This window comes from Symphalangus syndactylus, chromosome 7 (genome assembly GCF_028878055.3).
Source record: "Symphalangus syndactylus isolate Jambi chromosome 7, NHGRI_mSymSyn1-v2.1_pri, whole genome shotgun sequence".
In the NCBI taxonomy this organism is placed as follows: domain Eukaryota; kingdom Metazoa; phylum Chordata; class Mammalia; order Primates; family Hylobatidae; genus Symphalangus; species Symphalangus syndactylus.
Window position 1 is genome coordinate 73,190,662 of NC_072429.2, and position 18,220 is coordinate 73,208,881.

Sequence of the window (18,220 nt, forward strand, 5' to 3'; positions counted from 1 at the left end):
CTGCAGCTGTGAACAACCATGTGAATTTCCTCTAGCTGCTCCAATGTTTCATAATATCCTTGCTCATCTCTTGAGTTTATATTACCTGTTTATGTCTTTTCAATTTTAGTATTAATTCCTTGTTTAAAGCTCTCAATGTTTCAGCTATGGCTCTCCTAAAATGATTTCACTTTAGTTAGAAGTTGAATAGTCATCAAAATGTGTCAAAACCTGAACTTTGGTACATATTATTATAAAGTCTGTATCTCATCACTGTAGTTTGAATTTTAGTGACACTTCTGGTACACCTCACTACCCTCTTAAAGAACTTGATGACATCTGTCTCACCATAGAACGTGAATCCTTTCTCCCCCATTTTTAGGTGCACCAATGAAGAGTTAAACAGTATGCATTTGACCACACATGCTACTCGTGATCCAACTGGGAATATATCCTAGGAAACTTGGCTCCCTGTCCAGTGTGCCACATGACCATCATTTCTGATGACTGTAAATTCACATAGTATTTCTTCTGCTGAAACGTGTGGGAGACAATCACATTAGCAAGCCGGAAAAAATCAGTGTAAGTTAAGTAAGTTTCTAAACTGAAGAGTGTGTATTTTCCAGGATTCCTATTGCTACTGACTGTAAATGGTCCACATTTTGTTAATGAGATCATAACGCATTTTGGGGAGGGTTCTTTCATTATAGAGCACCAATGTTCACATTCTTCTTCTTGCTTTGCCTGACGTAGATTTTGCCCCTATGACATCCTCCTAACAAGGCACTTCTAATTGTTGGCAGCTGCTGCTCCTGTAAAAATTCTTCATGGCCTCTGTGTTGTGCCCTCTAAAACGTTTCCTGAGAGGCCGAGCTATTCTTTGCTTAAAATTTCAACTATATGCTCTAAACCTAAAACAGATGTTATCTTGGCTGCTGTCATTTGCCATGAGCTTCTCTATTCACATTTTATACAAGGCAGGTAAAAAGCAAGTAATTTCTGACCTCACTCTGTAGAGAAAGAAAAAAGGGAGAGAAGGTAAAATAAGAGAGAGAAGAAGAAATATATAAAGTTCAGGAATGCAGCCACTTGGAAGCAGAGAACACAGCCACTTGAGCATCTATTATCCTAATATCATATGCTATAGTTTGGTTGCTACCGATTTGCCTGGCATCCCTCTCTAATCATATTTGTGGCCACCCAGATTAACTATGTTAGCTGATCTCTTGATTTAATATCAGCTTGTTCTTTTTAGCTCCCATGTCATTTACTGTCTTGAAAAAATGTACTGCTTGTTACTCAACCGTCTGTGTTTTCATGAACCCACAGTCTTTTTTTTCTTCTTTGTTTCTTCTTTTTTGTATGGGAACCAGGAACTAGAAAGCATAAAATGAGAGAAATTACTCACAGAAAAGGTGGAAGCCCAGAGAAAAAGGGGTTTGTCTTTTATGGCTTGTACTTTGTAAGCTGTGGGTGTGACTCAATTTCCTCACCACCCACATAAAAAGGTTGCCACCCAATCACTGTTTTTTTCTACCCCAAACCCCTCCCCTTTGATTTTGGCTAAGAGAGACCCTTAGAAAGACTGCCCTTTCTGGACGTTGCAAACTGTGACATATAAAAGCTGTTAGCTGCTCCTGTAGCCAGCTGCCTTCAAACCTTGCAGAGCTTTGCTCTCAGAGAGTTTGTAATAAGACACACTCCTCTTACAAGAGTTCATGCTACCACATAGCAAAGAATCTTAAATTTTTGGAAGAACAATATATTCATTTTGGCATTGTGCAGAGGTAAGCTATTTAGCTCAACAAGTTTATATTGCATGCATTGATTTTAAAGTAGCTCACATTTTTTTTAAAGAAATGAGATTGGATTACTATGACTCTTTTGTATGTGTTCTATCACTTGGTGTGTCTATATGTCTGGCAGACATTATCAGCACATTCTCTGTTGAGGTAACCTGTGATTCATTTTTTCTTCACTCTCAAGGTGAATTTCAATTTCTGAAAATTTCCCACTGAAAATAAATATTCAGTAATGTATTTTGTGGTTCAGACATTTGGGGCAAGTGGTTCACATTCATTTTAGGGTTAGTGGTCATGCTGTTTATTTTTCTCTGCTGTGCAAAGTTCCTCTTAGGGGTCTGCCTCATGACACTAAAAAAATGAATAGAGATTTTACTGTAGGTTATCTCCTAGGCTTGAGTTCAACATTTGTTTGGATTTTTGGAGAAAGTCAAATCAAGCAATGCTCCCAAATGATGACTTTGTAAATTCATACCCTCTGGCCCTATTTTTTTTCATAGACCCTAACTCTACCTTTCTGCTTTAAAGCAAAGTAAACTCGGTGGCCTCTTCTTCTCCACCCCTCAAAATGATAGCAATCTCTGCCATCAGCAGTGCACTCCTGCTCTCCCTTCTCTGTGAAGCAAGTACCGTCGTCCTACTCAATTCCACTGACTCATCCCCGCCAACCAATAATTTCACTGATATTGAAGCAGCTCTGAAAGCACAATTAGATTCAGCGGATATCCCCAAAGCCAGGCGGAAGCGCTACATTTCGCAGAATGACATGATCGCCATTCTTGATTATCATAATCAAGTTCGGGGCAAAGTGTTCCCACCGGCAGCAAATATGGAATATATGGTAAGAAGAATTCTTTTTTTTTTTTAAGTTCTGAGTGAGAAAGCTTTATATCGTACATTAGCAGAATATCAAATGACCACGAGTGTTTATATGTCTGGGTATATGGACTTTTTGCATATTTTAAACTAAGGTTCTTATGTGCCTAATAATGTTGAGTACTGTTGCATCATAGAATCAGAGAGACAGAGAGGTCCAGAGAGACAGAAACAGACAGATGGAGAGAATCTATGTAGACTTTCTTCTGTGAGTTCCATAGCTACTGGTGAACTGTATCTTATGTAAGAATCATAGATAAAAAGTGGGGTATGTTGACTGATGGCATTTGGAAGGTCCACTTAAAAAAAAGTCACATGAAATTTTTCTGTGCTTTCTTTATCTCATAGTCATATTTATCAGCTATAACGTTTCTTGAAAATACTTCTTAAAATTATAGGTTTCATATGCATGATTTATTCTCTGGGTAGGTGTCTTTTCCCTTTTTTGGACAAAGCTCTTACTGACGCTAATCTATTTGTATTCTAAGAGAACATGCTGACTTTTTTCTCCTTGTGATTTAATGCTTTGCTGTCCAGATAACAGTGAAGCCAGTGCATTTGCACACTGTTCCAACTTGCCGTGAACACATTTTTTGCTCTTTCTTAAAAATAGACAATGTTTAAATCATTTTACTTAGAAAGTAAAAAAAAAAGTATTGAAAGGAAAAAGTCTTGTTAAAATTTTTATTTGGTTTTGAATTTATGCAAGGTTATGATTTACAGTCCAGCGTCTTACGAGAGCACAGCTTGGAGCCTGTTTAAGGCAATGAAGACCATCAATATGGTATTTCCAAATTGGGGTGAGGGGAGGGGGTACCACTAACAGTTTTATATGTGCTGAATTAAAATTTGAGATTTTTATCATATTCTAGATTCACTTGTTTTATATAAATAAGTTTTATATTAAAAAGTTTGGCTAGTTGCAGATGCCAATGTCACAGGAAAACTAAAGACTTGCTAAATGATGTAACAGAGTCATATTTCATAGAAGTACAATTTAGACTCTATGAAAATGCATTTTCCTAGAATTTATAAAGAAAGAGAAGATGTAATCAGTCCTGGTGTGTGAGGAGCACTGTAGTCTCATGATTAAGAATATGGGCTATGTAATCTAAATGCTTGGGTTTGAATCCTAGTCCTGAAGTATATGCTGAATGAACTCATTACCACACGGTTTCATTTTCATCATCTCTAATATGAAGATAAAGGTGGTATCTGCCACATAGCATTGTTGTGAGAAATGTATGAGTTGAGGAGTAATCAGACCAGAGCCTGTCGCTAACTAGATGTTCAACAAACATTAGTTTTGATGGGTTTCTTTGAACTTCTTGTGAAAGGCGCCCAGTGAAAACTCATTCAAGATCTAAAGACAAAAAGTTGCCCATACAGAAGAGATGATTTTAGAAGGCGATGTAAATATGTAAAAATTAGATGAGCAAATACATTTTTAAAATTACTAAAATGATTAAATAAATATGCCTAAGATACCATGCAAGCTCAGAAAGGCATAATATCCCAACTATGAGTTTAGAGAATTTGTAGCAATCACATGACTCTGAGAAAGAGCCAAGACTGCCGAGCCAGCTCTGATGGTGAGCTCATCTGGGTTCAAATCCTAACTCTGCTGCTTACTTTGTGGCCTTGCACAAGTTATTTAATGTGTCTAAGACCTAATTTACTTATCTGTAAAATGAGAATAACAATACATGTAATAACCAATCAAAGAATGCAATTCACTATTTTTATCCTATTGAGGTCAGAGCGTTCACCACGAGGAAAGGCATAGTTAGGTAAACGCAGTATACGTAGGCTGAAAAAAGCCACATTTTTTCTAGCTCTATTTTCCCTTACTTATCAAGAATTAATTCATTCCACATGAATTTATTTAATTGCTTCTGTATGCCAAGGACTTGACTAATTGTTTCCATAGATGATCTCATTTGATAGCTCACATTCTCTGTGTGAGGTTACCATTGTGATCTTCATTTTACAAATGAAATCACTGAGACCCAGAGATGTTAACGACTAGGCCAAAGTGGTAAGCATAATGAATGGCACTGCTGGAATTAGAATTTAGGTCTGTGTAATTTCAAAGCCCATGCTTCTATTGGGGAGCATCTTCTCATTTGCTGCATTAAGGAAATGCCCCATGGCAGGACCCCTGAAGATGTCAAGGTATCTTTCTTTCCTTCTTTAAAATGCCAGCTGAAGTCCTATAATATTCATGCTCTATTTATTATTCCATTCTTATTATTTTTTGAATATCAGAACCATTATATATGATTTATTTTGTAAGAACTAGCTGCAATGCTGATTACATAGTAGATGCTTTGTAAATGCTCCTTAATTCAGTAAAAGTAATGAGAACAGTAAGTGCTAGAAAGTAAAATAGGGCTTGTTTCAAATACTCATGTAAGTACTGTGCATACACTTCATTCACACCTGTATTTGCTAATTTAATATTTATTAAGTATTTAATATTTGTTGAGCATTGACTATATGTTAGGCTACATAATTGGGGATACATTCATGAATAAAATAGACATCTTTGGCTCCCTGGGTGGGGAATCAGACAATAAGCCAGGTAAATAAATAAGTTACATAGGATGTAAGATGATAAGGTTATGAAGAAAAACAAAGTAGCTTGTGGTGAGGGTTTGATTTTTAATAAGTGGTCAAGGAAGAGTCACTGAAAGAGCCTGGAGGCAGGCGAAGGAGTGAGTCACTCTCAAAGGTGAAGGAAGAGTGAGGAGTCTAGACAAAGGCCTGGAGGTAGGAGAATATCTATCAGTTCAGTTAGAAAAATGTGCTCAATTGAGTGAGATCAGAAGGACTCTTTGAGTAAACTGGCCACTGGAAAGAGTTCATCTAAATCCCTCATGAAGACCCAGAGGAACTTGGAGGGAAGTACAGTATAGTAGGTGGCTTGGAGATTGAAGCAGGGACTATAAGTGACTTTAATTCTCTAGGCTAGATGGAAAATGCAGATCTTAGTTTGATACTATTACCTTTAGTTAAACTTGTTCAACATTGATTTGGATTGTGAGCATGTGAAAGACAGTAGAATTCCTAACCTGTTCTATGAAGCTCAGAAACTTAAGACACCCCTCACTTGATACCTCACAAATATATGTGCTCTGATCACCAGCTGTGTGTTCAACTTTTCCTCAGTGAGTGATATCACCCAAGGGAACTTAACAGGAGATGGTCTTTGGCTCAGGGCTTCTAATTGCATCAACCTGGTTTGTAATTCCTTTCACCTACAACTCTCTGAGCCTTTTACCACTCCATTTTCTCTCCCTGTAAAGTCTCTTCCTTAGTTTATTCATTTATTTATAATACTATCCTTCAAGCTTTTGATACCAGAATGCTTCTAATATCCATGACCACAGATGATTTATCCCAGTTTTGAGCTGGGGTAGCTCTTCTTGTCTACTCTCAACATGTCTTGCTCTCATGAAGTGATTTACAGTTACTTTGTGCATTTCTTGCAAACTTTTTAATTTTGAGCTTTCTGGGTGCTGTGTCTATACTTATTCATTTTTGTATCTCTGTTTCCTTGGGCAATTTCTTGTGTATAGAAAGTGATCAACCATTACTTGTTGAATTTAGATGAAATCCTTGTCAATTGTTATGTGTTTAAAATTAGCATTAATTTTGATATTATAAATGGGATTCCACACCTGAATTAAAAAGTTTTTCTTAAATTCCAAAAAAAAACCCATATAGATAGAACTTAAAATTTGCAAGTAAAACTTTTTACTCTTGGCTTCTGTTCTACAATTAGTTTATTGACTAATTTCCAGAGCTTCTTGGACACCAGCTGTTTTTTATTCTTCCTGAGGGTAGCTTAAACCATGACTCTAAACCACAAACCACACTAGTTTCTTAGAATAAGAATTATCTCCAAAAGAATAAAACTGCAAGACCCACACATAGAGTAAAATTTGTAGGATGTTCTCTGAATTTAAGTCAATTGAATAAATTAATTTGAAAAACTTTGAGGTCCTTCCATGAGAGAAAGAGATCCAAAGAAAACAAACATTTTTGTCTTTAAAGTCTAAACAATGCAGTAAAAACAAAACAAATGGAAAAAAATTCCGCTAAGGATACAATTCAGTATAATATACTGCTGTATAAGATTGATGTAATAAAAGAGGTACAGACAAATACCATGGAGGAGTTGAAGAAGGGAGCGATAATCTCTAGTTGGCAGATCATGAAAGGCTCCTTGGAGGAGGAGCATGTGAAATAGATGCCCAGGAAGGGTCAAGGTTGGCTGTTACAGCAGGTAAAGCAATGCATGAACAAAATCTCCAGCAGAGAAAAACCATGACACTTGAGCTGTATTTTTGAAGAGTTTGAGAAAAGGTTGAGGATTCCTTACTCCAAAGGCAATTAGGAAGACTGTGAAGATTTTAGAGAAGGATTAGGGATGTGTTTTAGAAAGATGATCCTGGCAGTTGATGGAGCTGATATTGGCAGTGAAAGTGACCAGAGAGGTGGTAACTCCCGAGTAAGCAATGCCAATCCTTCAGCCAAAGATAAGGAAGAACTGCACAGCTGCTCCAACATAAAGTGGCAGGCAGGACAACTCCCTGAAGTGTCATGGGTGAGATGGCAGCCTTCACAGATGGTGTGGAGTGGTGGAAAGGCAGATGAGGGACAATGTGAATATAATGAAGGAAATGAACTGATCACCTTAAAACTGAAAAAAAATGTATAATGTAATTTTAAGAAGCCAAAATAACTATATTGATAATACAGTATCTATTTTATTTGTTTGATGCCTGCAAATATCATTTGCAGAGCTACAGATATAAGGTTTCCTATAGTTTTTTGGAAAAAAGAAAAATACTGGATACCAAATCACAGCAGGTAGTAAAGTTACAGAAAGCATGACTTAAATGAATGAATGGAGAACAGATTAATCCATGCTTGAAAAGAGCCCATGAACTATTTGCCAAGGATGATAATTTATGACTTGGGAATAAACAAAAATGCTGATTTTGTTTATTTGGGCTTCATGTGGAAGAGAATGTGGAAAAGGTAAACTACTTTTTGTTTTTCTTTCTTCAGTAGTTGATTAAACACTTGTAGTGTCTGTCTTTATATATACATGTATATATCTTTTTTTTTTTAACAAAGCCATATACCGTCCCACATGGCGCATTTCCTCTCATTTGGGAAGGATAACTCAATGTTCTTGCTATAAACGTGAGAATTTTAATGTGTGTAATGTAAAGCTCTCCAACGCATGCTTTCGTGACCACTAGAAGGCCTCCTGAGGGCCTCTGCCAGAAGGCAGTGTACTGAGAACAATTGCTGGCAGGAGGCGTTTTCTCCAGTACATTCAGAACTCTGCATTCCTGCTCTCCTGGATGTAAAATCTTTTCAATGTCTTGGCTTCAGGAAGAGACTGGGCACATTTTGTAGGAATTTTCTTCCAAGGTGCGCATTGCTTAGTATCACTTTGAGACGCCTGAAGAAGGTAGTAACCTTAAAGGTTCTTGCCTTTTGTTCTGCTCTCCCCATAGGGAGCCAGCCAAAGGTAAGAACATTTTGTTTGTCACCATTTTCAATATAGGCTCTGGAAAAGTGCAAATGTAAAAGCAGTAACAGGATGTGATTTGAAACCTCAGCATCAGGTGGCAGGCAGAAAAGCTGTGAATCACAGGTAGGCCACATAGGTGGTGACGGTACTTCCGAGTATTGGACACAGTTTTTTTGGTGGAAAATGATATTTGACCAAATGCAACATTGTAGAAAAATAATTTTATTGTGTTTCTGTTGAATATTAATAGAGCCTAGCATCATGTCTGCTCCACAGAGAATATCCTGTGACTACTCAGTAACTATTTGTGGAATAATTAAATGAGATCCTTTAACTTTTTCTGGTTAGTGTGTGACTGTGGTGCTCTGGGGGGCAAGAGTTGTACAATGTTCAAGCACTCACTCCATAATTTTTACTCGTATGCCTGGCACTGTGTACTGAGGGAGTCAGTGGGGAGCAAAGGGACTCTCTTCAGTAGGAAGTACTGTGAACAGACAAGTCAGGTGCAAGGCAGTGTGCTAAATGCTGAACTAGGATAGATACAGGGTTCTTTGGAATCCTGTGGGAAGACCTAGCTCAGATGTAGAGTGGGGCTAAGAAGGTAGGGAAGGCTTCCAGAAGGAATGATTTTAAATAGAAAATATGCAAAATAAATAAAGTTATACAGGCGTGAGTTAAGGAAAGAGGGATCTGTAGTGGGTATAGGAGGATGTTCTAAGAGGTATGTAGTACACTCGAGACATGGATAAAAATTCATTGAGGCTTGGATTAGTGTAGAGAAGAAAGAGTGATGTTTGATGAAGTTGAGGAAGGCACCCAGAAATTTGTTCGAATTTCATTTTAAGATCCAGGGTAATCATTGAAGGTTTTAAGCAGGGAAGTTATATAATCAAAGAAGTGAAGAAAAGATGCAGTCAAGAGGCTGTTAGGATAGTCTAGGTATCCTCAGCTATGTTTAAGGCAATAAGAACATAAAAAAACCATAAATTAGAGTCGTGAAATATGTAAGGTGCAAATCCATAGGAGTAAGTGGTTTACATGATGAAGTAGAATAAGGATTTATATGATGAGGCAGCCAAGGAGGATGCCTCCGTTTTTGACAAGGACAGTTAAGTTTCTCTGAGAGAACACAAAATAAAGAGCAGAATTCTGGAAGCCATTAGTGGCTGCAGGTTTATCACCCAGGACACGCACCTCTGGAGGTTGAAAAAAGTAGCTGGTGGGGGGGAAGGAACATTCTTCTACTACAAAGAAGTTTGGATGGGTATATCCTTCAGTAGTCAAAATGAACCACTTTGCATCATAGAGGTTGGGTAGTGTCATGGAGACAGCATAGATGCATTATTTTATACCTGGGAATCTACTCAACAAATATGCATGAAAATACCCCCCTCTATTTTTTTAATGGTGTCATGAGTTTAGTATTTATGAAAACCATTTACCATTAAATAGCTCTGAACTTGAGGTATTTGCTTGTCTATAAGAATTTCTGAAGAATAGTATGAAGTGGGCACAGAAGATATAAACCAACAGTTTAAAATGGTCAAGAAAGATGTTTGGCATAAAATGCAACCTAGAGTGAGGCTTGGAGGGATAGGATATGAATTCTTCCAGTCTATGTTCTCCATAGTATCTGAAATCAGGTACCAAGCATTTTTCTTAACACAAATATGGAAGAATGGCCAACACGTTGCCCAACAAGACTAAACTTTTCATAAAATCTCTTAAAATTTCACACCACATACTCCAAACTGAAGCAGTCCAAAAATGTTACTCAAAGACATAATAATGTTTTCTAGTAAAAAGTGCATCAAATTCACTTTTCATAATTTAGTTAAATATGAACATTCTACCAAATCTGTCTCTCTGTATTCCACAGAGATCATGTTTTCAGCAGGCCATAGGTAGGCGGGAAGGCATTTGAATCCTTTTGACCAAGTGGGCAATGGCAAGATATGAGGTTTGCAGGAGTATCACAGGAGAGTTCAACAATCTAAAAATTAGTTATTAAAATTTACCATTGAGTTGGTGAAAACAATTAAACACAGGTAGAAATCTCTTCCTGGCTTATAATTTTAATATTAAATGATAGCTGGTGGGTCCTATAGTTCCCTGGAAAGTGGGATGATTGTTAGACTCTATCAACAAGTGGTCTTAAAATTTAATGACAAAACATGTATTAAAAAGGGATCTACAGAGATGAATTAATATGTTTTAAAACATCTAAAATGTTCTCTAATTTTCAGCTTCTTTTTCCTGTGAGCAAGCTCCTTAGAATCTCCTTATAATTCTGTTTCTGATTATCTAGTTGCTTCAGGGTTTATCCATTTTCACTTTACTTGATTGCCTGGTTAGTTGAGATTAATTCTTGATGTCTCTTAAACTTCAGGCTGCCAGATAATGTGATCAAAAGTGCACCTCACTACTTTTCATTTTAGGTGACTGACTCTACCACCATTCCCAAATCTCCAACAATAATAATAGCCACCATTAAATACACCTTTGCTCTGCTAGAGCTGTGCTAAATACACTTCAGTCACTATCTCATCTAACTCTCTCAAGTCTTGAGAGATGAGATAATTTTCCTCATTTGGAGATAGAGAATCTTAAGTTTGGAGAGCGTAAGTAACTTCCCCAAGGTCATAGAGCAAGTAAATAAAAATGTTAAGAACACAATTCTATCTGACTACAAGCCCATGCTTTAAATCAGTGGTCTCCCCAATTCCCAGGCTGCAGACCAGTGCCCATCTGTGGCCTGTTAGGAACTGGGCTGTGCAGCAGATGAGGGAGCATTACTGCCTGAGCTCCACCTCCTGTCAGATCAGTAGCAGGATTAGATTTTCACAGGAGTGTGAACCCTACTGTGAACTGTGCATGAGAAGGATCTAGGTTGTGCACTCCTTATGAGAATCTAATGCTCTAAAGCCTGGTGATCTGAGATGGAACAGTTTCATCTCAAAATCATCCCTCCCCACATTACTCCCTGGAAGAATTTTCTTCCACAAAACTGGTTCCTGATGCCAAAAACACTGGGGAGCACTGCTTTAAATGGCAATGTAAAGTACCTGTTCCTCTTCCTGTGTTCATCTCTCCTCTTTCTGAGCCGTTTGGATAGAGAATTTCCCTACATGCATTTCATCTGAGGATATTGCCGTATATTAGAAAGAATTTCTTCATGTAGAATCAAATCTTTCTCTTTGTATTATTTATACCCTTGGAAATCATACAGAAAAACTCACAGGCTAGAGCATCCAGTCTCAGAATGGATATTAAGAGGGAAGACAACCTCTGTCATAGATCCTTGACTCAGTGGATCCAGTCACCAAACCCCTTCTTAGCCTCAAGACCCTTTGTGTTAAACATCTACACACACAATCCCTCCCATCCAGATGATGCCAACATAAGCTGTCAGGGGAGGCTACACAAATACATTTGAATTCTGAAGATCCTAGAAAAGGTAAGAAGTTTATTATTAAGGAAATGGAAAGTCAAGGCACTCCCCGCATGCCTTTTACTCCACATATGCACGCATGAAACAGTGACAGTGAGATCATCTTGGGACCTGGAAGCTGTGCGGCCCTGAGCAAGGAATTCCCATCACTGGTTGTGCTTTCTGGTTGGGTTACAACATGTGTGTGTTCTTCTGACTGTGAGATGCCTAGAATTTATGTGACAAATTACTCTCCAATTGCTCTACTTCTGTGGAGGTATCCTAAAGTTAACTTGGCAGAGTCAGTGGGCACATTCTCCTGATGATTCACATTCTCATGAACTAAGCTGCTTGTAGGTCACATAAATGTGTGTTGTAAATGCAGACGATGTTGTTATAATGGAAAGGGATTCATTTTTTTCATCTTTGTTTCATTTATATTCACTGCTGCTGTAAACTCATCCAGTCTTATGTTGAAATACCACTTATATGCTGATGATATTTCAAATTATATTTATAGACCTCTCAGTTGAATTTTAGACTAATTTATTCACCCACCTACTTTTCCAAAATTGAGCTCCAGATATTCACAACCTTACCCCCATCCCTTCAAATCTTACGTTAGAATTTTTTTTATCTTTTTTAAAATTTTGGATTATCAGAAAGTTTCATACAATTCTCACGTGTTACATTAGGTATTTCAACCAATAAAGCCATTTAGAGTTTCCATAAACATAGAACCACTTTGCAAGTACACATTCAAGGTCTCCAACCTTGAATTTTTGATTTGATAGATTCAGGATTGAGCTAGACATCTGCCTTCTCAAAAGTTCTCTGGGAGATTCTAGAGTTATTTCCCTGGTGAGAACCATAAAATGTGCTTTAAGATCATGGTTCAGGATTCCAGACCAAGTTGAGAAAAATATTATATGGTTGAAATATCTACTTATCTGTCTATATATTGAAAGAATTAATAGGTTAAAGCAAAAATTATTCTGTGGATAATTTCCATATTATCACATAATTTCACTTGACTATTCATTCAGCATCTACTTCTAGAAAACATGTGAGCACTATGGGTGAGCTATAGATACCTACAACAGGGAATGAACCTTACTTGGGAATGTGCTTTATTGACTAAGAAAACTTCAAAAGAAGCAAATTTGTTGTTTTCAAAGCACTTAACCAAAAGATGGTTTCACAGTGCACATTTAATGATGCATAGACTTAGAGCACTGGAAATTTTATTCCTTGATTTTTTTAATCAACAAGCTATTTAAATACTCTCTCAAAATTCTATTTTTCTTTCATCTATTTCTTCATTAATTTATCTATTAAAGCTGTATTGAGCACACTCTTAGAGTCTCAATAATCCGGATAACAAATGATGATGGCTTTCACCAAGGTGGTAACTGTGGTGGTGGTGATCAGTGGTTATAGTCTAGATATACACTATTTTGAAAGTAGAGTCAACGAGATTTGTTCACTGAGCAGATATAGACTATAAAAAATAGAGTAGATGACTAGATTTTTGGCCTGAGCAATAAAGAACAGCAACCAGTAAACTTTTTCTGTAAAGGGCCTGATAGTAAATATGTTCAGCTTTGCAGGTCTTATGGTTTATGTTGTAACTACTCAACTCTGCCTCTGTAGCAGGAAAACACCATAGACAACATGTCACAGGCAGTGGAGGTGATGTGACCTGTCCACCATAGTTAGCTGATTCCTGGACTAGAGAAAGGGCATTGTCATTCACGGATACCAGGAAGACTGCAGGAGTAGCTGATTTGGAGGGATGGGGGTAAGGTTGTGAATATTTGGAGCTCAATTTTGGAAAAGTAGGTAGTTGAATAAATTAGTCTGAAATTCAACTGAGAGGTCTAGAAATACAATTTGGAATAATACCATCAGCATATAATTGGTGCTTCGATCCGTGGGACTGGATGAGTTTACCTGGGCAGTGAATATAAATGAAACAAGGATGGAAAAAAAAAGAGAAGGGACTTGGGCTGAGCCCTGGGAACTTTCCAGACACAAAAGTTGTGGAGATAAGGAGGAATCAGCAAAGGGATAGAGAAGAAGCAGCCAGAGAAAAACAGGCAAGTGTAGGGTCATGAAACCAAAGAATGAAAGTGTGCTCAGAAAGAGTAAGTGGTTAGGCATGCCAAAAGCTGCTGATAGACCAAGGAAGGTGATGACCAGGAGATGACCTTTGATGACCTTGAAGACAGCTGCTTGGGTAGAGTGGGGATGGGGTGGAAAATCTGCCTGGGGTAGGCTCAAGAGAGAATGGGAAAAGCAAAACTGGAAATTCCCAGTGAAGACAACTCTCTCAAGGAATTTTGTTGTAAAAGAAAGAAGAATGGCATAGCAGTTGGAATAGGAAAAGGGTTCAAGAGAGGATTTTTACAAATATCTGTGTGCTTTTGAGATATTTATGTTGCTGGCAATGATTCAGTTCAGAGTCCCTAAAAATGGTGCACCTTACACCATCTCTTTATAGATAAATAAATTTACATGAAAGATAATACTCATCTTATTTAAGGAAAGCGTTATCTTTTTTCAAACATTACAAAAATCCTTTGGATCTCACCTTTATATTTTTTGATATACATAACATAGTGTCATATTTTGTAGTTATTGTTGAGGTTGAAGGGAACGCTTTTTAAATCAAGTTTCTTTAATCCTCTCCTTCTACTCTTACAGAGAACTATTTTAATATCATCTAATTAATCTAATCACCACTCTCAAATTCTCCTGTGAAAGCCCTTTCTCTTCCTCTGCCCCACCCTCCCCTTCCCTGGCCTAACAAGGCTCAGTGCTGCCCTCCTGTCTGGTTTAACACAAGTTCTTGTATATTCAGCTGTCAGTTTCCCTTATTGGCCATTTCACAAGCATTTCTATCTAATAAGGATACATCTGCCAATTTTAAAACAGGACCACAATCATGCCTATGAAGTGTTTTTAAGCCTTTGAGTGCCCTAAAGGAAAATAATTTTGGCATCGCTTAATTTTTTAATGGCTTTTTTTTTCACTTCTATAGGTTAGCACTCTTTTCTCAATCTAAGAAAAAGATCAAATAGCCCTAGCTAAATTATTTTAAAAATAAAAACTTGTCTATGTAAGATGCTTTTGCTTTTTATATTATGTATGTAAAATGACACATAAACGTCCAAGAGAAAATAAATGTCCTAAAGGACATGCCATACAGTCTCCAATGCCATTGATATGGCATCTGTGAAAATAACTTTATTTCTGTCCCCCAAAATTCAAAGTCTGATATTTTTATTTTTAGCATTTTGTGTATTTGAAAATGGTTTTCATGTGTAGAATAGACTTCTCAAAGTTCACTTTAATTTTCATAATTAATATTCTTTTTTCCTTAAAATTTTAACTTTATAAATTTTTGTTCTTTTCATAAGTATAGCAAGTTTTGACAATCACATTTATTTAATGTTTGTTACCACTTGCAAATTAAATTTCTTAAACTGTGTGTATAGGTTTAATAGTTTTGATTTTGTTTAGTATTTCAATTGATTTATTGATAATAATACTTTCCATATAGTTAAATAAGTTATATAATTCTAAGAAATGTAGCAATTCATTTCATCTAAATTTTGCAAAACTGTTTGAAAAAAGTTAACAGATTTTCTTATCATTTTCAATGATAAGAAATCATAAATTCAAGTATTTATATGCGTATATATTTTAAATTGAAAATGTAAGACTAACATGTTACTGTAATAGGGCATTTTTGTAGCCATTACATTTATTAGTAATATCAAATAAGATCAGATTCCTTACCCTAAAAGCCCATTCTTTTTAATCTTTTTAAAAAGTAATATCAACTTTCATATTTTAGGGGGTATACGTGCAGGTTTGTTACCTGGGTATATTTCATGATGCTGAGGTTTGGGGAACAATTGATCCCATCACCCAGGTAGTGAGCATAATGCCCAGTAGTTTTTCTACTGTTTCCACCTCCCTCCCATCCCTCTCAAGTAGTCCCTAGTGTCTATTTTTTGCATCTTTGTGTCTGTGTGTACACTCAATGTTTAGCTCCCACTTATAAGTGGGAATGGACACTATTTGGATTTTTACCTTAAATTTTATCTTTTTAAACATTTCTACATTTAATTTTTATATTTGGAGTTAAAGGATCTTACTCAATTAAAGAGGAAAAAAAGTCATCTCAATCAAGTTTAGGAGTAGAGACCCAGGTAATTTTGGGGGTTGCCTTCCATTTCTTATGGCATTTCTTTTTAGCCAGAGATAGTGGCTGGGATTTAAGACAACATCTTCAGATGTCAGTGTGCTTTATGGTCCTGGCTGCCACTATGTTGAGGATCCCAAAACTTAGAAAAACAGTTGATAAGACAACCTCATATCTGGTTTGGATCAGTATCACCAAATTTTTCTGTCTACTTAATGGAAGTCAACAACCTTTGCCCATGCAGCAACATTTTTTACTCAATTTTGTATTCAGCTCAAGTTCTAAAGATCTCTGAACTTGATGATAATCCTGCATTCTTTCCACATTCCTTCTATCTCTTGGCATCACTACTCTTTTAGATATTTAAATGACTTCAGTGTGAATTCTGGATATGTGTCATGTCTTAGTTCGGTGGTTTCAACTTCTTGTGCTTCGCAGACAAGGTAGTATGTCTATCTCAAACTCTCTAATTTTATTTATAAGGACAATAGCTCATGGTGAATATTTTAGTCCCAAACCAAATCAACCAATATATGAGCTGACCAACTGAATGGCTGTTAATAAAAAAGAATGGAAGAAAACTGCTTGGAAGCAATAAGGCATCCTACAAGCCTATGCATATTCTGACACCATTATGAACCATTTTAATTTTATGAATTAAAATGTATCTGATTTATCTAATTTAATCATAATGTATAACTTCTAGTGGGTCCTGTAAATATTTGTGCATATTTACACATAATATTCTTAATTTTTCCTCATTTTTAAGTTGAAATATTTTAAGCATTTACAAGCAAATTATCTGTGAAAATACCTTACAAGCAAATTATCTGTGAAAATACCTTATCTATTTAGAGGGAGAAGAACTAGGAAGTCAGAATGTTGAATATGGTTTAATAAGAGCTCCGTATATATTAGGTGTTTAGTTTTTCCGAATAGATAACAATTTGTTGCATATTTACTAGGCATTTCATAGAAATAAGTACACACCTGTGCCCTTCTTTCTTCCATTGATACATCTGTAAAGTATATTAAAGTCATTTTAAATAAATGCTACAGACACTCAGAGAAATTTATCAGATGGATTGCCTATTAAGCATCTGGAAATTAATAAATTAAGTCAAATGTTTAGAAAATTTACATCCTCATTTTCTGAACTTTTGTAAGTTGTTAAATGTTTCCCATAATTACAATGGCAACATTCATTACAACTTAGAGCTTCCAGATAGGAAAGAATTAATCATAAGTACTTACAGACCCCACTTTTTTTGTTGAAAATTTCTATATTTTTTGTTTTATAATTTTTAAAATTTTTTATTAATACATAATAGAAATATTTTAGGATACATGTGATAATTTAATACATTCATATAATTTGCAAAGATCAAATCAGTGTAATTGGGATAGCCATCACTTTAAATTTGTGTCTTTTCTTTATGCTAGAAACATTTGAATAACTCTCTTCTAGTTACTTTGAAATATACATTAGATTATCGTAAACTATAGTCTACTTATCTATCAAGCACTGGGTCTTATTTTTTCTATCACACTCTATATTTGCACCCATTAATCAACTTCTCTTCATATAGTTCTGATAGTTATTAAATAAAATCATCATTGCTTGTCAGTTTCAAACTTAAAAGACCTCATCATAGTAATAAATTTAAATAACTGGAGACTAAGGGGATAAATCACTTACCCATCTTTCTCTGGGAATTGTAACCAATGGAGAGAGACAGAGAAAGTAAATGTGGGTCTCAGCTTTACCAGAGGATATGATGTAACTCCCAAATTTCAGAGCTCACTACTCAAGCCAGACTTTCCCCCTCTTGAGTAGATGCAAGTTCTGCCTGGAGACAGAGAGGCAAGAAAGAGCATGGAGCCCTCTGACTTCTGCTGCAGTGGGCATCAGAGGGTAGGTCAGTCCTGTCTCCATGTGGGAGTCTGACAGTACCTGTCAGACTTTCCAGAACCTTCCTTTAGGTACATGGAGACAGGTAGAAACCCTCCTAGTTTCCTAAAAGCAAACATAGTGAGAGAAAGCAATTATCCCTCCTTCCCTGTAACTACCTTCTCCAATATATAATATTTGTGCATAGAAATACCAAAAAGCACGGACATCAGTGAACACATTTTCGTCATATCTAAATTCCTTATAATAGTTAACAAAGGATGGTCTTGTAAGGTATTTTTCAGGCATGAGCATTTTAGTTTATCTTTTTGACATACCCAATATTTAGCTTTTAAATATATGAATGAGTATAAAGATAGGATTACATATGGTAAATTACTTTTAAAATTGTTAAATGCCTTAATTTTTATTACTTATTTTTTACTGTACACATTTAACATACACAGTGTGATGT

The 18,220-nt window shown here is 36.2% G+C and overlaps 1 protein-coding gene across 2 annotated transcripts in view; it reads left to right on the forward strand.

Annotated features, from left to right (window-relative positions):
• Nucleotides 1-1,624: 1,624 nt before the first annotated feature.
• The window catches only part of PI15 (peptidase inhibitor 15), a 30,508-nt gene continuing 13,912 nt past the window's right edge, over nt 1,625-18,220 (forward strand). The window contains exons 1-2 of one of the 2 annotated variants that reach the window (XM_055284827.1): nt 1,625-1,766; nt 2,282-2,622. In XM_055284827.1, the coding sequence (XP_055140802.1) occupies nt 2,350-2,622 (273 nt within the window). In that variant the 5' untranslated portion in view covers nt 1,625-1,766; nt 2,282-2,349. The remainder of the gene's footprint in view (nt 1,767-2,281; nt 2,623-18,220) is intronic. The other variant, XM_055284828.1, reaches the window with a different exon arrangement.